Source organism: Aythya fuligula, chromosome 14 (assembly GCF_009819795.1).
Source record: "Aythya fuligula isolate bAytFul2 chromosome 14, bAytFul2.pri, whole genome shotgun sequence".
Lineage (NCBI taxonomy): Eukaryota > Metazoa > Chordata > Aves > Anseriformes > Anatidae > Aythya > Aythya fuligula.
Genome location: NC_045572.1, coordinates 5,283,387 through 5,305,594, shown reverse-complemented (window position 1 = coordinate 5,305,594; position 22,208 = coordinate 5,283,387). Strand labels below are relative to the sequence as shown.

Here is a 22,208-nt window from a genome sequence, read left to right as displayed (position 1 = left end):
GTGCACTGGTGGTCTTCCTGGCACATAATCAGTGTTTTTATTTCATCCACAGTGAATTTTGTTATTAATACTGTGGTACTGTGTTTTGGTTTGCACTTTGTAGCAGTAAGCATGAATAATTAGGAAATGGAATTCAAAAGCACATTTCTGACATAACTAAAATGCTAATCTAGGTGCAGTCTTTATGGACTTCAAATGTTAAGTACAAAAGTACTATCAACTATCAAGATAGTTGATATGTCTATTTTAGATTCTGGCATGTCTTCATAGAGATTTTATTGTCCAAGGTTGGCAATTATCACTTAACACCTGCTTCAGATAGAGTACAGGAGACATCAGTTACCTGCCACTCCAAAAGGCCGCCTTAGTCCTTGTGTGTATTTCTTTGAGTTACTGTCTTTGAGATCCATCCTTCCAACTCGGACTATTTGACAAACTAAATAAATTTTGTCTCTGCTAAGGTCTTTATTTCCAAGATCCTAAAAGAAAAAGAAAAAAGATAGTTAAAGTATTATTTGGGGAAGAACTTGGTCATGAAATTTAAGGAGGCTCTCCAGTAAGAAAATAAGCCTCAACAACCAGTGAAAAACTAGTGAAAGGGAAAAAAAAAAAAAAAGTCAACAGAAAATTAGAAATAGTGTAAGACTTTCAAATTTGAGGAAAACATAAGCTAAGATAAAAAGAAGAAAGTAGCAATCAATAGCTACAACAGATAAAATATCAAAGTCATCATTAAACTGATGAAGCAGACATTAGAAAAAAGGTGCAAATTGATTTGAAGAAAGGACATCAAAAGCTCTGTCCTAAAGCATCCAATGACTGATCATCTTGCTGATCACAAGATGACTACTTCTTCCTTCCTCATTCTCAGAAATTCTGATAGCGGCCACAGAAAAGAGAGAATCTGATTTGAAAGATACAAGGAAAACTGAAAACACTTACTGTGAACACTACTTTCAGATTATTGAGCATATCAATTTCCTTTGGAAAGCCTTTACTCCCCCATCTCACCAAGTAGTTCTCACTGTTTTGAAGATAAATTTCTTATTACCATGTGATTTAATAATTCTTCTGTTTCACAGTATATCAAGAAAACATAGAAAACAGGTTGCAAAACAGAAGACAGTCTGTGACTGAAGTTAATACCAGACTAAAAGACAAGCGCTATACAACACACCATCAGTAAACGCTGAAAAGTAACTTACACATTAGACAGAATGGCAATTTTTTGGAGAAAACATTGTTATCATAATAATCTCACAGGAATCGTCAGCAGAACCTTATTCCACCTGTGAGTTTAGAAGTTCCTCACATTTTCTCTCTCCCTCCCCCTCACTTTGCAGCACTTCATTCCAGATCCCACAACACCCACAAAACCCATCAAGAAAGTCATGTAGTCGATCCACTGACATTGCAAGTCATTCTTCCAGGCACCCAATTTTACCAGATGGCAAGAATAAAAATAATGTTAATTACATCTGTACGTATTGCCTGGTAAAACAAATCAAGACTTCAGATTCAGGCCTGGAGCTGACCAAAGATAGATGCAATCTAATACTACTTTTTCCTTATGCAACTAAGAATGATCATACATGGAGCGATTAGAGCACTTGCAAAGTACAGAGAAGATCTTGACTATCTATCCTTGATAATCAGACCATGACTGGACAAGGCTTTGAACTATCTGATTTAACTAAGCCAGCTCTGCTTTGATAGGCAGGTTTGACTATGCAACTTCCAGAGTTCAGTATAATTCATTCTACTTCATAAAGCTGTATAATAGGGAAGACAATGCTTAATTTCCAGTTTTGTATTCTGGCACTCCAGTATCCTCTTCATCTAAAATAAAGTAATAAATGAGCAGTCAAATCATATGAGAGGTATGTTTCCACAAAAGAAGGATCTCCATCAATTTCTGAAGACAATCTCAAGGTTACCTTTGGATAAGCAACAAGAACAGTTACCTCTAGAATTTGCATGTTTCTCTCTTCCTTTTCGTCCTTTTAAAACCCATTTTAACAACTGCCTCAGACTCTACCTAATATGACTGAGTTGATTGGCTGGATTGACAGTCTTATAAACATCAATATATGATGTCTCAGTTACTACCACATGAAGTTTCTTTCTCCTGAAGTCTGTAAAAGCTCTAAAGTTAAAGACAACTATATCGTCTTTATCTAAAACACAAGTCCCTCCAACAGTACTGTCATCTCTAACTTTGAAGTGGTCTTGAGATTCTCCAAAACTCTCAAATGCTCACTCTAGAAGTTATCTGTCAAAATATTCAGGATCCATTATCCAAGAATGCTTTAATAGCCAGCAATTAAATCTATCCACACTTTCCTTTTTTTTGGTTGTCTTCCATTTATTTATATATTCTCTGCATTACTAGCATGTTGGCAACTACTGTAGTTCATTATGGCCAGCTCCTCTCATTAGATTTTTTTCTCTTAAATAAATAAATAAACTTACCTTATAATTGTTAATTTCTGTGGATCATATAGTGACATAAAGAGTTCTGCATCCTCTCCAATTCGGCAAACAAAATTGCGCACAAAGACATATAGGCTATGGGTGGGGGATGAAGACATTCGGGAGTATGATGCATAATCTGGTTGATCCTTTGACTATTCAGAAGAAGGAAAATCATAAGCTACATCCAGGAATTAAAGTGGTAGGATAACAGAAGCAATTTCAATTGTTATTACATATTGTAGTTGATCTTGAAAAATCAGTACATTCTGCTCACTTAAAGAACCATCAAACAGCAAGATTTGTGTTTTTTTGTTGTTGTTGTTTGTTGTGTGTTTTTTTTTTTTTTTTAAAAAAGGCTTGCTTTCTACCAAAAGCTTTTACCCTGTATGTTACTCAGAGAGAGATTGTCTAGCAATACGAAAATGACCAGAGAGTAAGTTTCTGATGCTTCCCGATATGTCTCCAGTGTATCGACATCCTTTTCTATGATGAAGCAAGAAAGCTCGCAGGTTAGTTAGAAGATGCAGAAGTGACATAGGTATGGAAGATCCCTTGCCAGACCCTTCAATGTATGTAAGAAGATTAAAAACTCAGACTGGATTCTTCCAAACACTGTACCTGGCCTCGGGAGCTACCTCACTGTGCAAATAATGAAAAAGCTGATGACAGAGGTGCCTTAAATCCAGCTTTTGCAGGACTTAGGGGACTTATTCAGTATGATCAGTAAGAATTTCCTTTCCATGTGATTCTAAACATATTATCCTTTCCCGATTGGCGTCTCCTTTCAGAAATGGAACAGGGTTTACTTTATTTAACAAATATTTTCAAGGAACACAATAGTTATGCTGTTTCTCTTCCCTTCACCTCCAGAAATCTTCTTGTCTTTAATATCTTATACTTAATTTCACTGGGGAGATAAAAGCCAGGTTAATATCCCCTCCACACATTGAATCAATGTATTCAAAACCTTAACTACCAAGAAAATTGAACTGCTTTCAGTGGAACTGTTCTGACATCCTTTATTAAAATTTTGATAAAGAACCATGCCTAGAAGATTTCAGAATATTTTTCCAGTGGTGTAAGAACCTAAAGCCCTTTAGAAAAAGAGATTAACTTGACTTCCATACTCCAGGCCAGTTCTTTAGCCACAGGACAATTATAATGAAGGGTGAGACATAACTGTCACTTTTAAAGAGCAGAAGAAAAAATGTCAAGCTGCCACTATAGAGCCAAACCTACAAATCTGCACCATATAATTTTTCGAACACAGTAGCATATAGGAGGAAGCCTACTATCTGCATTGTAATGAGGTTTCACCATGCCAGCAACATAAATAAGAAAAATACAACTTTCTGAAGACAAATAACAAAAAAATGGTATGCTGGGGAAAGGACACAGCTGAGCAGAATCACCATCTCAAAAATAGACACCCAAATTCTACCCACATCTTATTTTAAACACCTAGAAACAGCCACTTAACAGATGATGTCCTAAAGTTCTTCTTATCCATTGTTTTGCTGTGTTTTTAAAACAAGCCAATGTAGTCTGTTGCAGACAAACAAGTTTTAGTTTCCTTGTATTGTCAGTTAATTACATGCTGATGTCTGGGAAGCAAGATTTATTTAGTGACACTGATGAGAACAACTCAAAAGGTGTTTTCCAGCAGTTTGACATGGGCATTATTGATGTGTCATGATGGCACTTTTTTTTTTTTTTTTTTGCCAGATATTGTATTTGCTTTATCACTATTTTCTCATGAATGAAGAAAAGAACTAAAGTATCTTCTAAGTCTCTGAACAGACTTAATATGAAGAGATCAAGGAAGTACGAAGTACAGTCACTTGTTTAGTATTTTAGAAGATTAAATGTATATGCCCTCAGTAGCTTTGGTTAGTTGTGGTTAATACTGGTACTGGTCCACAAGATTATTCTGAGTTCACCAAACTCCTTGTTAGCAAGCTTAAATTCTTTAACTCCTTCAGACCAACTAATAAGCAGCAACTTACAGCAAACAACCAGCATTTTCACAAGATTCTTTTAAAAAGAACTTAGATTAGTGAGAAGGTACAACCTAAACTCCAAGTATGTAACTACTCAATACACAAAGCAGCCTACTGAGTAAGCCCACAGATGGATTTAGGAGACCTTTTTGCATTTAGAAAGCAAAGAATGTGTTTAGAACCAGCTTTATGGACAGGCTTTCAGCCCAGCCCACAGACTGAATCCAGTGCACAAATACAACTCAATTTGAGGCTTCTCCATATTTATAAAACATGAATGCGAATCTACTCTAAGGTAAGTTAGAGGCAAGCATTTCTAGCAATTTTAAGGTAGAAGTTTGCACCCTTCAAGCCTTGCACTGAATTTTCATTTTGATTTTTAGTAAAGGAAGCTTTAAGTTTTGCCCATTATTCCTACCATTTCCTCTTTAATTCGCTCAGTGATTTTATTAGTTGCTTCTTCATGTGCATGAAATAGGCTGATGACACTGGTTTTATCTGGATCCAAGATATTTCCATCTTCATCTCTAACTATTAGATCTAGCTCAAGTATCCTGCAAAAACAGACAGATCAATATGGCATTTTCATCAATCATTTCCTTCTATAAAAATAAAGCATGGAAATGCAATGCACAAGGATTTACAACAAATTTTAAAGCAGTAAAATAAGTTTAAATAAATATAACAATATTTTACTGAACTACCATTTCCTTTTCAAGCTGTTGTCCAATATTTATTCTTTTTGGGAACTGATGGTAATGTCAAAGCATTTAAATGCTTAGCATTTAAAATAGATTCACTATGTTCAATGAGTTCAAGCAGTCTTAATCTTTTTTTTTGTTTGTTTTTAATGCATAATTTTGTAATCAATATGCACAGGTTTTTCCTGTTACCTTCTGCTTTTTTGTTGCTCTTTTTCTCATGTTGCCCTGTTGCTTGACTAACAACTACACTCTCTTCTCCTCTGCTCTTATACAAGTCATGCCTTTTTCTTTTCCTTTACTTCATTTTTTTTCAGTGTTCGTAACTTTCAAGTCCAACCTCCCTACGTCCTACGTGTTCTTACCGATGGTGCTATGGTGTCACCTCAGTCGTCAGATATACTTTCTTGTCTATCCAGGATCTTACTCCTCCATCCCTCTCTAAAACTGGTCTACTTCATGTCAGACTGTACTTATCAGTTTCTAAAATGTATTGTCTACCATTATGTTGTTTGAAGAAGTCTGTAACACCTGATGACCCTCTTCATCTTGCATCATTTTCTTTCTGCCACCTCTCCTGACTTGGCGTTCAATCTCCTCTCCCACAATGACCACTCAATTTCCACTTTCATTCCCTTTATTCCTTCTCCAGAGTTCAGCAAGTTTCCTTCACATATCTCAACTTTTAACCCCACACTCTCAGCCACTTGCAAACACTATCCACTTTGCACTCTTGTTCTATCCAATCCCAAGCCATTTTAAACATCACCTTTACTCTTGCTCCTTTCAAGAAAGCAGCTTACTGCCTCCTCGTCTGATGGATGATGATAATAATAATAATAATAATAATAATAATAATAATAATAATAATAATAATAATAATAATAATAGTAATAATAATGTTGATGTTCTCTTGGACAGAAATAAGATTCTTTGATTGGAACATTTCAAAGCAAAAATGTGTCCTGGACTGACCATTCAGCTCCACATAGCATAACAGGATATGTATATTCCCATAGGATGTTCTGTAAAAATACAATTTATCATAAATCTGTAGATCCAAACCTCAGTGAACAAGATAAGAATTTCATAACATCAGGTCATTGCTTGTGTCTAAGCCACAAGTAGCTAAATACTTTCAACTGCATATGGGCTGTCAGGCCACAATAACCACAGTCATTTGCAGTAGCATTTACAGTTTATGAACAGATTCTACTGCCTATGAAATGCCTATTATGCAGTGGTTTACTTTCTTCACCTTTTATCAGATGGTGGATGCTCAACCCCACATAACAAAATTTTTGCCAAAAATATGTTGTGCTACAATGACTTTCCTCAGCGAGTAACATACAAGGCATTTTGTCAAACACTATCCAATCTACAGTAGTTTCACTTCTATTACCAGAACCAGATTTCTGTCTGGAAATTCCCTAGCATATCTGGGGACAGTTGCCTTTAACAAAGGCTCTGTACACTTCAGACTTCTGCTATTTATGTACAACTAAGGTCTCTCGACACCACTGCTCAAGGTGTTGCATAACACTAGCAGAGGTAGGTTGTGTTTGTGAAGGGATAGATGAGTTTGGGGGCTTAGAATACACTGATGTTATATTGATATAAAGGCCAGTCATCTGACCTCAAATGCTTACAACTGACAAGTTCATGTTTCTATAATTAACAAATAAATTAATAGTAAAAAAATTAATAATAATGCATGTGGGATGAGGACCCTCAACATATTATTACCTCAAGAGTAACAGAAGTTTGAAAAGAATGATTTACTAGGTCCACATCTCATATTAATGACCTACAAAACTGCAACCAGGAAAAGTTTATCATCATCATCTCTGTTCTAGCTGGGTACTTTAAAATAAGACATAGTTTTCAGAAGCAATATAGCCCACTTACTTGTTACCGTAGTCAATTTTGGAAGTAACCTTCTGTTTGAGCTCTTTAAGCTCATCTTTTGGCAGAGTCCCGGAGAGAAGCTGTGACCTCCACTCCATTAAGTCATACATCATAGACTGCACCTGCTGGAACCGCTCTTTCTTATTTGTCTAGGACACAGAAGAAAACAATAATTTTCAAGGTTTTTAGAAAGCTGAAGTGACACATTAACCTTGATAATTCAAGGATGCATCATATTTAATACTAAATGATTGCAGGATCAAGAATTAAAATACCCAATTAATCCAAGTCCAGTTTTGCAACTTTACATCTGTTAAGTACTCCACAAATCCTATTAGACAATATGAAATTGTCTGAAGCCTGACTTCCTTCCTCCACAGTTTTTTAAGGACAGAACGTCCCATGGAATTTCTAGTATGTTGTATGAGGATAGACACATTATTTTGTTTTTATTTAACTGTTTGTGGACTGAAAGTCATTAACTAGGTCTCATCCAGGGACACCAGTAGAGAAGCAATTCATTTCTGTATAAGACACTGATAAGTGCATGCTGGAAACATTTGACTGTGATATTAATACATTTAAGACAGAAGTGAGAAAACACTTAGAAGTCGCTAAAGAAGTTCCAATGTCATCCACTGAAACAAGAAGTGTTCTATTTCCCGACTTTAACTAGAGGAAGACTGGGAAGTGACTGGCTTCAGAAAATGAATATATTAATGAGGGAAAACTACAAAGTAATCTATCTATCTATCTATATTTTTTTTTTGTAAGAGCACTACAATGTGGGAATTACAATCACATACAAAAGACAGATGCAAAACTCTGCAAAAAAGATGCAAAAAAGACACATGCAAAAATCATTTTACTTTTTATTTTATGTATTAACCAAAGTGTTCACAAGAAAAAAAAAATGGTTTTCTCCAAGCTGGAAAAAAATAGGTCTCTATCTCTTTAAGAAATGTAAAACTACGATATTGAAAGTGAAAGAGACTGAATTCTAGAAATTGATCATTGTTAATAGCTACATACTACCACTTGAGTTCTAGCACCCCAACATGTTGAAGATTTTTCAAATGCAACTTAGTTATGTTTAACACACTTATCCTGAAACTTGTCAACTCCCCAGAGAACAACTATGAAAAAATCATCAGGTACATGATACTAAAGGTTGAAATTAAAAGCAGGAAGTTACACCAAAGTCATACCACATAGAGCTGTTTCCAGATACTTCCCCATTCCCAGAGTGTAGTGGTAACTTCTTGAACTAAAGGAATTTCAGCAGGTACTACATTTTCTGTGTGTCTATGAAAGGAAAGAAAATTTAGCACAATGAAAAAAAATAAATCATAGTTTAATAAGTTTATTAGAGTTGTGTTTAAGGCATATAAAGTATGTAAAGACTCGTTATTTAGCAGACAAAATACTTAATGTAAAACAATAGTTAAACTCAGTACCTTTTCTTTTCAACATTAACTTCCTTGATGTGGATGAAAGATTTAGGAAATATTCCCTGTTGAGAGAGGGGAAAAATTACAATCCACTTTGTTATCATTCTCCAACATTTAACAAATGAGAGCTTTCCAAAACACACTTCTACCAACTGTTCTTCATAAAACCATGATCATTAGCATAACATGTAGTCTTCAAATTAACTGTTGTCTCTTTGGTTTTCTGCACACGTAGATGCCTGTCTGCTTGACAGACAAATATTAGCAGCATTGTCATATCCTTTTGTACAAAAATAGAATGCATAGGACTACATTTTCTCATTAAGGACATCTTCTGCCATCACCTCACTTCCCCATCTCCTGACATAATCTTCTACTCTCCTAGAAAACAGCACATACACTGTAAATATGGTTAAGAAACATTTTTGTCTATGATCAGCTTGATTATCAAAGGAGAGATGCTGATACAGGATCAGCACATCTAGTAAAAGAAATATTGATAGACTGCAGAAATTGCTCAGGGCAAATAGACAAATGCCCACTGGCAGGAAGGTTAGCTAACTCAGACTCAAAACTTACTTCCAAGCATAATAGTCAAGATCATTCTGCACAGCACTAATATTATTCTAAGAAAAAATAACAGGCTTCATTTGCAATGCACAAATAGAGATATTTAATGAAGCCATAAACTCTCAAGCCCTCCTAGGCATGAATGGCACCAGATCAATCGAGGTCATGGGCTCATTTTGTAATACCTAGGCCATGCAGTAAGATGATCAGCAATATGCAGCAGAAAAGTATTCTCAAAATTGATATGCAATTGACCTGTGTAGAAAAAAGGTGACCAGACAAAATGATCTGATGATTCCTAGCTCTATGACAGTGAAAACATTTTATACAGCCTAAAGGAATGTTTGATCATCAATGCACACATGACAACCTTCATGTTAACTAGCAAATCTAGTCTTGGTAATTGAGCTAGGGATTTGTAAGATTTTTCTGTATGCAATAACTGACATGCATACATGGTACTTGACAAAGCCTGAGATTGCATGTAGCCTTTAATACCTTTAAGGGGGGGGGTGGGAAGGGGTAATATGCAGAAATATTTTGCAGCAAATTAATTCCAGAGAGTTATTTCAACTGATACCTTGATAAGCTTGTTAACCTGAAAGCACAGTAATTTTTTCATTACTTTCCTTCTCCCAGAGCTTACTTTTAATATTTACCAACATTATCCAGAACAAACACTGCTCTTTACATCTTGAAAAGAATGAAGATGGAAATTGCTGGCTTCAGTGATCAGAATAGAATAAGACATTCTAAAAAGAAGTCTCACTTCATCAACTGATTCTTTAAAAATAGCGTCATATAGGAGTGAATAGTGTGATCTTACCTCTGATCCTTTATGTCTCACTAGATAACCCTTGTACCAATCTAAAAGGAAGAAAGAGTGCACTCAGAAGCTTAGAATAAAAACATGTACTTCAAGAAACATACAAAGTTTTCATTGTTGTTTATTTGTTTTCATTTTGTTTTTCCTCCCCTCCATATAAGAACCATCTGGCACAGGATGTTTAAAAAACCAGTTATTTCATAAAAAACGTAGATTAAAGCCAAGTGAGTAGCAGGAAATGGCACTACTTTTACATTGGCAAGTATGATTCTGTGATCTGTTTTCAAGTCTTGCACAGTAAGAACATATCTTATGCAGAATATAACACTCCCACACTTGCATATAAAAGATAGGATAAGCTGTTTCGTTACCTTTTATATACGTATCAACTAAGATCACTCACGATACTGCAAAGCCTGTGAAGCATTTCTGATTGCGTTCTAAGGGTAGTATTGAACTGAGGCAGTATACAGCTTAGACATACAGTTTCCCAGTGTTAGAAGAGAAACCTGTCACTCTGCCATGAGAAACTATAGCTTTTAGACCTTACTCAAGTAAGCAGCTTTAACTGTAAAGTTCAAGGCAGAAAGTCAAAAAATAAATGAAGGGCTATTGTAAGACTCCTGCTCCATTCATCAACTAGAAACCCCTTCTGAAAGAAACAGATGTTCAATACTGCAGCAGTACTAATTAGGACACAAATTCAGACTGTTCTATTTGTGCCCCAGTTAAATTGCAATAAAATTCTACAAAGAACACAGAATCATGTTCAACCTTACTAAATTAAAGCAGAAACCATGTCCACTGTACACACATTCCATCATCATGAAACATTACCTGCACAGCAGCATTACTGGACTTTGCATTGGCTTCTAGTTCATTCCCAAGGAAGCATTTTATGACTTGAAGCTTACTTATTCTGACTGTAATTTCATGAAGAGACATACTTCTTCCCTACCACCTTTTTTCCTCAAAATTTCAAACACAGCACTAGTATGTCAGCCATACAACTAAAGCATTAAAAAACTCAAATGTTAACAAGCAGAATTGTGAGAAAGGCAAAATTAAAAGAGTCAGGGAAATTATTGACCTAGAAGAAAGAAAGAATATTTTTTTTGTGTGTTTTCTTAACACAAGGATCCTTGTGTTTTCTTAACACAAGGATTTTTTTCCCCAGTATCTTCTCAGCAAGAAAAGTTCCAAATCTTTTAAAGCTGAATGATTTTCACATAGCCTCCAATTTACAAAAAAAAATGTTTAAAACCCATTTCATCCTATGTGCTGTGACTACACACACAAGTTGTGCATGCATATTTTGCACATTTAAAACAAACAAAAATAGCACAAAATGTGCACAGAGAAGAAACTGTTACTCTTGGTTACCCTTCAGCTGCAGCTGACAGCATCTTTTTAAGGTATCTGATAGAAGATCTACTTCCTCATGTGCACAACGTGAAAGATGGCACTTCTTCATTGACAAACATATTTCTTAAAAACAAGCTATGACATGGCGTTAGGGCAGAGGATTCAGAACAGATTTTTAGATAAAAAAATAACCCCATAAGATCACCACTTCAGTTGCCAGGCTATCCTCACAAACTTGACTATGAATTTAGCACGTTTCAGGTCAGAAACCTGACATGATTGTTGTTTCTGCCATTAACAGAGGCAATGCAAGTATAAGGAGGTTCTGGTTTGCAAGTATATTTTCTCCCTTCAGCAAAAAAAAATAAAGAATTATGCAGACTTCTTTTCTTCTTCTTCCTTTAGGGGAGGACATGAATTGTTACTCATGGCTTTAAATATGCAATCCGTTGACTAGTAGTCTAATGACTTACATCAATTTTTTTCAGTGATGTTTATAGTGAATATAGTGATTAGTGAATTACTCTTAAGAATACACACACACACACACACAAAAAAAAAAAGCTCTGAAACACTGGAAATGTGGTTTCTCAGATGCTCCTTTCTTAAAGACCTTGCCATTTCCAAACAGCTTAGAGACCTGTGCAGTGGAATAGACTGGGCACAGCTAGCCTCAGATTCTTAGCAGTCTTATGACCAAAGTGGCTTACAACTCTGAACTGTCTCTCAGAATGCACAATGCAGCAATTGCTCTCTAACATGCACTGCATTTAAGATGATACAGATAACAGACACTGGAAGTAGGATGAAGATAATTTATAGTTGTTTTGCAAAGTTTGAAGAACTTTTAAAATCTAATTTTTAATTCTTAACCTGGTCAACTATATCACTGCAGATTGTGAACAACAACAAAAAATCTATTACAGTGACTTTTGCAAAGACACCCAAATGTTGAGTTGATATAATTCTGATGTCTTTGCTTTATACTAATAAAAACTTAAGCACTTTAGTGGACTTGGGAGGTAATTCAGTAAATATATGAAGGTATAAGAAGGAATACACTATCACTCTGGTATCAACAATGAGTTCAGCTTCACACATCTACAAAGTTTTATGCTCTCTTATTATTCTGCTGCTTGTCCTTATTTTACATTTAGGCCAGTTGGTCAGCTGTCTCCACATGCCAACTCCACATACCCAAGCTCGGGTCAGCATATTGAGTATTTGTTATGCATTACTTGATGTGGACTCGTGTTGTTTAGTACATTTAATATGTCAAGTGGTTTTCAGAAGTGTTTTTATCATGCTGACCTACAGAATACTTTAAAAATACTTGTTTTCCTTCTTATAATATAGGAATACTATGGTGCTGAATAGCAACAAATATTTAGCAACAATAAGAAATATCTAGCAACAAATATTTAGTTTAGAGGCAAAAATGTGCTCCATTAATGCTTGCATCAAATCTAATGCATCTTCCGTCAGGTATAGTACAATCTGGCATGAATGTCACGAACTACCTTGATGACTTCCTCATTTGATAATGGCATCCCAAGAAAACCACATGTACTGTAACATTTCTGGTTGTGGCTCTCCAAAAATGATTAAGTCGTTACTCAAAATAGAACACTGGCAGCAATAATACAAATACATACCAACACCATTTGGACAACTACTTATGTAACACAGGCAATTGGTGTGAAATAAAAAGACTAAATTATTTAAATAAAGAAAACTATAGCCTTAAGTCCACTGGCTTACCTTCACAGGACTCCGAGATGTGGACCACATCACCAATTTGTAGAGCTAGCTGTTGTGCTCCTGTCCCTTTGAAATTGTATATAGCTGAAAAATTAGAGGGCAAAAATACTGGTTTTCAATATAGCCATACATTACAATTGAACTGACAAGCACATGTTTATTAAGATTCTGATACTAGCATGAATAGACTAGGATAAATAAATAAGTGGAACTGTAATTCTATCATCAAGCTTCATTTGCTATCATTACTTTTATCTCTTTTCTTCTGAAAATGTAAATGTTACGAAGGTCATTGTTGCAAGAAAACAAAGCCATTTATAGCAACTACTCTATATGCTTTAGAGCACATATTTAGATGCATATCTTCAATATATACATGTTCATTGTGATGCAAATCTATTTGTCTACTGCTCTGACGAAGAATTTAAAGCACAGTTTCAGAAATGTACAGTGATTCTGGGGATAATGGGGACAGAGAAACACATGCAAACTGTCTTCATCTTAACATGAAACTATTTCATTTGGAAGCAGCAGAAAGTTTCTTCATTTTCTGTATTTAATCACTCCAATAGGAACAAAGAAGAGGCAGATTTAAAAAGTCTTCCAATTATAACCTTATCTGCATGGGTTTAAAAAACAACTTAGTTTCAGACAGAATTCAAGAAAAATGAGTTTCTTTGCTAGTTGTTACATTCTAAGACTGCAGGATGTGGGCTGCTATGGTAAGCCTTTTTTTCTGTACGTTTTTTTCTTCAGGGGCTTGTTTATAGACAATAGCATTACAGATTAGAAGTGGTTATTGAATCTAGTATCAACCAGAGAAACTATTTAAAGTACGTGAATCTACAACCACAATTAAACTGTGCAAGTAGTGATAGAACACTAACTGCTAACCATGACGTCTATTGTGCCATAAAGATACTAGTGTGCAGGGCTTTTCTTCCTTTTCTCATGACAGTCTCCCAGTCCATCCATCCATACAGAGAATCCAAACATGCAATATTTTGAACTATTTTGAACCTCATCTAGAAAGATCTGCCTCCATTCAGCCTATTCCAACATATTTTTTGCTTCCCTCTCTCTCTCTGAGGCTTCTGAACAAAGCATGCTGATTTCTCTAGGCCAAAATGTATGTTAGTGACATATTTTACTTAAACATTTTACTTAAAACTATGTTTAAAATATCTAATGAAATTGCCTTTCAAGTAAACACCCAAAGTAGAAACATAGAGCTAAATCAGTTCATTCCTTTCACTTTTATATGTTCCATTAATGATGTTATGATCTGAATTTTTGAGTAGACCTGAGTGGTGCTAGGAGTTGATCCTTATGGGTCCCTTCCAGCTTGGGATATTCTTTTTTTTTTTTTTTTGGCCATGATTTCATTATATTTCTGGAACAAGTTAGAAGGAATTTCATATTTAATTAAGAGCCTTATCTGAACAAAAATAAGTTCTTACTTTTGTCAACACTTCTCCTGGTTGGGTAGAACAGGGATTGAATATAAAATAAAATAAAATAAAATAAAATAAAATAAAATAAAATAAAATAAAATAAAATAAAATAAAATAAAATAAAATAAAATAAAATAAAATAAAATAAAATAAAAACTTGGAGAGGGCCTGCTTTACAGATTACGCCATTTATTCAAGATAATCTTATGATGATTTCTGAGCCATTCTCAGAGAACTGGCGTAGCTCAACACAAAATTAAATTTAGGTAGTAGGTATGTAATTACGTTCAGACTGGCTTTAGTCTTAAAATAGATTTCAGTAAATGAAGATAGTTAACGACCCTTATAAGTACTATTACATTTACAGATATTTGCAACTTGTTTCCAGAGTTTATGTGTAGATTGTGGAGCTGAGGCTGTTACTGTTTTCCTGAAAGGTCCATGTAGATTAAGACTACTGTTGACTAATATACTCTAAATTTCAAAATATGCAACTTCCAGATGCATCTGTCTCAAAATATAGATACAAATTACTGAGTCATATTTACATTGCATATTGGTTTAGCCCTCTGTTAATAACTTCACCTAATAGCAATTGATATATTGAAAAGTGTGGTAACTAACTGACTACGGAAGTGGTTTTACCAACTAAGACTTTTCTAAATGAGTAAGTGGAAACATAATTAGAGAGATATTACTGTAGTATTGGGATTTTTCAGTAGGAAGAGTTTAACTAATTCCTTTAAAACATCTTAACTGTAGACATATCCAGACATTTTATGACAAGAAATCATTTCCCCTATACAGTTGCAAAAAACGCTACAACCAACCAACCTAATGCCATCAGCTACATCCAGATGTATTTTTTACAGCACTGGACAGCTGGACAGTCAATGAAAGGTTGACCATTAAATCCAAATGTATCTTCTGTTAACTGCAACTTCACAAATATATGGATTCATATGTTATCTGATAGGATAATCACAACAGGATTTATAAAAACAAACTCTCCAGACAGTTGAAATAAAGGCCCCTTCAAATTACTGTGAAGAAAGTTGTCAATTTACTTTGAAGAACGCTGTCTCAGGGCATTCACTGATTAGCCTCAGTGCGATCTGTTTGAAGATGCCAATATTCATTCTAAAACCCAATAGCAAGTCTAGAAAACAACAGGTCAAACTGTTGACATAAAAGATTTTCCAAGAAGAACTCCACTAAAGCACAAAAAGGTGTTGAATTGTATGGAAGACGGAAGGGATTCCCATCAGTCCCATGGAGCATGCCCAGCATATCAGTTCTTGTTCGTCTGAAAGTGACACATGCTGACATGCTGTAAAGACAGTCTAAGAAGCTTCAGAATCTAACTCTGCCATCACTCTCAGACATTCAGGCACCTGTAGCATAAGACATCTAACAGTAACCACCCCAGTAGCAAAAAAAAAATAAATAAATAAAAATAAAAGAGTATGAAGGCTAAAAAAAAATAAATCCTGTGCTTCCATCTCATTCCTACATATTGATTACAGTGAGAGCACATACATAGGAGTGTGTAACATATGATCATCCCTCCAACTAGATATATGTAAAACTTATATATGCTACTGGATAGATATATGACTGTGAAGCCTCTTTCATTAAATGTCGTAGGTATGCATATGTTTGCCAAAGCAAAATAATGATGAAAACATGTACAAGATGTTTATAGACTTCCCAAGAAACCAATTGCTTTTTGTTCAGAGTAGGATTCCTGTTAAAATATAGATTTCAAGAACTGCTTATTGGGACAAACACACAATTAACTTATTGTTTGAATTAGATCACATCCTCAATTTAGAAGATGACAAGCCATAAAACAAACAAGCAAACAAACAAACAAACAAACAAATAAATAAATCATACTTTGTAGCTTGTTTGGGAATATTCAAAAGACAAAGCACTCCAGGATCCCTTCACTAATCCAGCCAAAAGTATTCTGTCATGAAAACCAGCTAAATTCCCTCAGGCTTCAAGTACTTAAAAAGCCCAGATTCTCGGTATTTATCAAAAATACCAGACTGTAAACTAATGCAAGACAGGAATGGTGAGCAAGGAAAATCTCACAAACTGGCAACACTGAAGCCATTCATTAACCTAATCTTCCTACCTGTCTTTCCTGCTTATTTTACTTCCTGTGAAGTCCTTGCCCTCCTTATTAAGAAAAGTGTGATCATTACCTTTTTCACTTTTTACTCACAGCTTTCTTACTAGTTGGTTTCCTTGCCTAATTTCCACCGTTCCACTTAAAAAGAATTTGAAAATGACTTCTGAGGTACAGGTTTGCTCAATCAGCTCTTCCTGTGTGACGTGTTGCTGTGTGAGCTGATCTAGGTGTTCCTGCTCTGGCAGGGGGATAGGACTAGATGATCTTTCAAGGTCCCTTCCAATCCCTAACATTCTGTGATTCTGTAGACTCTTAATTTCACTTGACAATGGTAGGATAATTATCTGGCATGATATCCATGTGATAACTCATGGAGCAATATTGAATATTCAAAGAGTCCTAATGAAGAGCTTCAGCAAGAATCCTGTTCTATTTTATTTTGAAACATTATAACTCTACTTTTATGAGTAGTAATATAAAAATTTCACCTTCTCTCTTGACATATCAATTCCTTGTGTTCAGCTACCGTTTTCTTCTCATAAAAAATAGTGTGAAATTACTCAGCAAGGACACTGACATATCTCATCTGAAAATACTATGCAGTCCTAACAGTATTCCTTGATTTCTCAAAAACAAACAAACAAACAAAAACTATAAAATTTGTGGATATCAGTGAACACCAAACTGGAAGGTGTTCGGTACTCCGTTAATTGAAAGCTCACAAATTCAATATGAGAATCATTCATCAGAAACTTGAAGACAAAAACGTAGAAAACAAAATAGTCCAAAGAGGTCAAAGAGCTTCCAGTCTTGAGGAGACTGTCAATTTGAATGCACTTCCTCTCAGTAGACTCAGTTTGCCCATATTGTTTGATTTTACTGAGACAAAAGTGTGCTTTCAGCATAGCTGTTCTATTTTCCAGGCTTCATCATTCCTTGAGTTTCCTACAGGTAAAATTAAGTAGTTACGCTATTTTCCCTCCTATTAATAAGAGCACAAAAATACTGAATTTCCAAAAACCTCTTTGAACACCTTTCCAAAAAAAAACTGTAACTAAATCCTCAGTGTGACTATATCCCTGATTACTTTTTGGTTTGTTATCTGGTTGGTTTTTAAGCCTATTCTGGGTCAAAGATTCTCCTGCTATTCTCACCTAGCTATGTAATTAAAGAACAAATACATTTAGTTTCCAATATAAATTAAGGAAAACAAAACAGGGTGTGAGCCAACTCTTGGCATGGCTAAGAAAAGGAACTCCTGTATATAAGCTGCAGCTTTTCTTTCAGCCTTGCTGACCTTCCTTAAATTTGTAGTTATCTATTAACTTCAAGTGATTATGCAATAGCAGATATTGAATGCTCCCTAGTGAAGAAGGCCTACAAGGAAAGATTACATGTGTGAGTACTCATTTAAGTGGTATTTTATTATTGCTGGAAAGTCCATTTGACTATTGTTATTTTCTCTACTCCCCTTTGTAAAGAATAAGCTTCACACACTGATATCATTGTTTCTGACATACAAGTATGAAGTGACTTTTAATAGAGTTTAATAGAAAAACTTTACATAACCCAGGAAACAGACTTGGGGTGGGTATATAAACTGTGAGTAAAGTCATAGTATTATTACCCTACGTGATGACACAACTTGCACAGATTCTCTTTTACATCAAAATCACCCTAGAACAGCATGGGAGCAAGCATGGGGTGAAGGAAATACCACCAAGTCTGCAGTGTCACAAGCAACCTACTCTAGAGCTTTAATTATAAGATTCTGGTTTGGACTTCCTATTGGAAACCACAGTTATACCTGCCATTCTTTGAGAAACAGTTGGAATGCGTGGAGGAGACATCTAGAACACTTAGTAGAGCATTGCAATAATCAGTTATGGCTGTGGTAACTACATTAGAGGAAATCTATGTTCAATGTGCACACGACCTCAATCTTAAACAGCAGCTATTATTTTCCAGCTTTGAAATGGGTCATGTCATGGATTCTTTAAGATCTGATATCTGCCAGCTGCAAACGTTACAGACTAATGCTAAGCCCCCACAAACATAAAACTTGATTATTTTATTATTTTTTTTAACAGTTCTCATCTGGTTCATTACTAGTCTGGCTCAGCCAAAGTCATAGTCTTTGCTTTAGAGCAAGTTATTCTGTGGCTAACTGGGTTTACTTTTTTCTTGTTGTTTTTAATAAATGCAGAGGAAAAGGTACCGTGTTTGAGAATTATCATAGTGTTAACCATAATTCCATCTGCTCCCTCACAAAGTGGATACATCATTTCCATTACATACATAAAAGAAACTTATCAAAGCTATAAATCCCATCTAGGTTTGAACACAAGTGAATTTCCTTAAGAACACAGATAATCCATTGCACCTTTTCCCATTTTATGCACTTAATCTTATTTCATTATTCAAGCAATTTGCTGATATCTCTTTGTCAAGTGGTGCCTGTTGGCTTCTTTGAACTACTCAACAGTAGTTCAAGTGCTAAGTCACGTCTTAATTCGCAGCAGGAAATGATTTCGAAATAACTTGCAAATAAAAAAGATAAAATTTTAGTTTGCCGCCATCTTCTGTCTTTTTGACACTAAACTACCACTGATGTCCTAAATGCTTGTATGAGAGCAGTTAGTGTTTCCTTAGTTCTGACCCCCAGTCCACAAGGTACAGTTCTCTGTGTTGGCACCTGAAAATTTCCCAAGTGCCAGGCCCCCCTATTCCCCCATGATACAAAAATTGCAATATTCAGTGAAGTGACTGACTTGAGTAACACAAATGTGTCTTTAACACATGAGGAGCTGAAATAGACTTGTTATACTAACAGACCATTTTCAAGACTTCCAGGTTGTCATAAATAACCAGATTTGAGGAGACAAGTCTTATTGGGGAGACGGGTGGAGACGGGTGGGAGGAGGAGCAGCAGTATTCTAGAAGGCCATGTTTCAGGAACTGGTATCTGCACATAATCACAATTGCAATTGTAAGGTCTTATGAGCTACTGTGAAATGAATGCCATAGTCAGAGCTGACAGTGTTTGGGAAAGCAGCAAGAGCACTGTTTCATTGCCAGAAGTAAATCCTACTCCTTTTGAGTTTTTGATAATTCCCCATCGTGTTAACTGTATTGCAGTTTAAACAATGTTAAAACACACCCATCAGATGTTTGCTAGTATTTGATTGCTTCTTATGTGCTAAAATTAAAGTGTTCACGATAAGTGATTCTAGTTAAACTCCTGTTTTTTTGAATTAAATATTCTTAGATCAGAGGTAGACAAAATTACTACTATGTAAAATTGCATGTCCTGAGTAGGCTATTTTAAGTAGAACAGTGAAGTGAACTGTTCAATCAAGATGCATTTTTCGCCTTCATGAAACAAACATCACTGGACTGTATTACCCTTATTTTTGAATATATTTCACAGAATCACAGAATGTTAGGGATTGGAAGTAACCTTTAAAGACCATCTAGACCAATCCCCCTGCCAGAGCAGGGGGATTTCACAAGACTGTTTTTAGTATACATGGTTTGCTGCAGCTTTCAGATACCATAAGGACTACAAGATCATAACAGCCTTTTACTGGCTATGAAGTTACATGTTGTCAAATTCCACTGTCAACAAACCACAGCAGGCCTTCTCAGGGGAAATGCATTGGTCATACCCCCAAGGCTGCTCCACTGGAGGGGTATGCACAAAAATTCACTAGCATGCATCACACGGAACATCAAGTCAGAACACATAATGGTCTCCCATGATAAAAACTAGTGCAGGAGGAATAAGACTTCAGTTGTTATTATGTCCAATACACTCCAATCATAACGTTCCCTGTAAGAAGCCTCTAGAAGTGAAATTTGTTTTTTATTATTCTTGTGAATATGATCTATCACTGGTATGTCAATACAGACACCACATCCAACAAATCCAGTCATAGTCCCCCAGACCAGTAGCTTCCAGGAAAAAAAATATGTTAAAATTAAGTGAAGTACTTTCTACTATTTGTAAAAATGAAAATCTTTACACCTTTCATTTTGTAATATAAACTGCCACCAGAGCAAGGCACTTCCATTTCACAATTCTGTCCCTGCTACACATGGAAGTTGAACAGGAAGACATTCTTTTCCTCTTATTAATTCCCTGATTCATTTTTTCATGAAGCCAGTTTGGTGGTTTTTTAATGTTTTTTTAATATTGCTTTTAGTGTTTTTAATGAAAATGTTACACCCTCCTTAACATAACAGTCATTTAAAATAATTTGGGGATGTCAGATTAATAACTACACACTAGTATGTAAAATAAACTACAAGAAATATAACATTAACTATGTTCTGTACTGGAAGCCCACAGTTAACTTCAGCAGAGTATTTGTTTCAAGTGCTTCAGTGCTGCTTCCTAATTTTAAAATGCTGTTTATTTATTTTAACTGTAATTCAGACCTTTATGGAAATTAACATTATTAATTTTAAGGAAAATTGATGTTGGAAGGTGGCATTCTTTTCAAAAAAGAAATTTACTACCACTACTCATATACAACTTTTTCAGTAACACTAACTTCAAGTGAACATCTTCATGATCTCTCAGAAGCGACTATAGGATTCCCCTTCTCCAGCATTTGTTTCACCATAACTTCTAGCTACTGCTTACTAAACAATATGCTACTTATTCAATGTGTTTCTAAAATACAGAGGTGGGAAAAGCTGTGTTACTGTTAGAGTTCAAGATCCAAGAGGGGTGGGAGCACGGAGGGGTGGAAGGGTTACATCTCCCAAGCTGGCATTCACACACTAGTTGCCATTCTCTTTGAAAAATTAAAACTTTGTATGAAATTGATCATTTCAGTTAAACTACTGTGATAAAGTTGAGGATGTTATCATACTAGAGAAAACACCTGCCCACATCCTGTTCAGAAGTTATGAGGACAAAATTCAAACAGCAGTTTACTGAGTTACATACCCACGCCAGTCTTCTTGTCTGTCTTGCGCCATGTCGCCATCGTACATGAGTCTGCGAGGCTCCAACGGATGCCCACCACTGAGGCAGACAAGATTTAAAGGATGCGAAGTTTGAGATGGGCAACCAGCAAAAGGAGCTGGAAGCAAAATCTGTCTCCCAGCTGTTGTTACTGATGCCTAGGAGGAGCCTGAAGCTGGCTGAGGCAGCTGTGAGGGTTCTGTGAGATTTGCTGCTCTTCTGAGCTGTGAGCTTCCTTCCTCTTTTCTCAGTTCGAGATATTGTACCCAAGTGTCATGGGGGAGGGGAAACCCAAACTGGGTGTTTCTGTTGCATGATACTGGCTGTAACACAACAGCAGGCGAAAAGAAGCAAAACCACTACACTGCTCTCCTGCACTACTCTTCAACTTGCACCTACATGGAAGGCATGTAGCATGTGCAAAGCCCAGCCACTGTGACCACCTCTACACGCTGAACACTTCAGTTTCGAAATGCCCTTCATTTCTTAAACTTACAACATAAACAGATTTTAGATGATTTGGCTTTTTCAAGACATGAACTTGCTTTTAACCTGCCCTGGAAAAGGGATTTGTTTTTCATA

The 22,208-nt window shown here is 35.7% G+C and overlaps 1 protein-coding gene across 1 annotated transcript in view; it reads right to left on the bottom strand.

Annotated features, from left to right (window-relative positions):
• DOCK2 (dedicator of cytokinesis 2) overlaps positions 1-21,660 on the bottom strand; it is a 187,729-nt gene extending 166,069 nt beyond the window's left edge. The window contains exons 1-10 of the mRNA XM_032196787.1: positions 21,609-21,660; positions 13,058-13,141; positions 9,932-9,972; positions 8,542-8,597; positions 8,293-8,389; positions 7,085-7,233; positions 4,894-5,029; positions 2,473-2,627; positions 943-1,024; positions 344-479 (exon numbers count right to left, since the gene is read on the bottom strand). Of these exons, the coding sequence (XP_032052678.1) occupies positions 344-479; positions 943-1,024; positions 2,473-2,627; positions 4,894-5,029; positions 7,085-7,233; positions 8,293-8,389; positions 8,542-8,597; positions 9,932-9,972; positions 13,058-13,141; positions 21,609-21,648 (976 nt within the window). The 5' untranslated portion in view covers positions 21,649-21,660. The remainder of the gene's footprint in view (positions 1-343; positions 480-942; positions 1,025-2,472; positions 2,628-4,893; positions 5,030-7,084; positions 7,234-8,292; positions 8,390-8,541; positions 8,598-9,931; positions 9,973-13,057; positions 13,142-21,608) is intronic.
• Between the last annotated feature and the right edge of the window lie 548 nt (positions 21,661-22,208).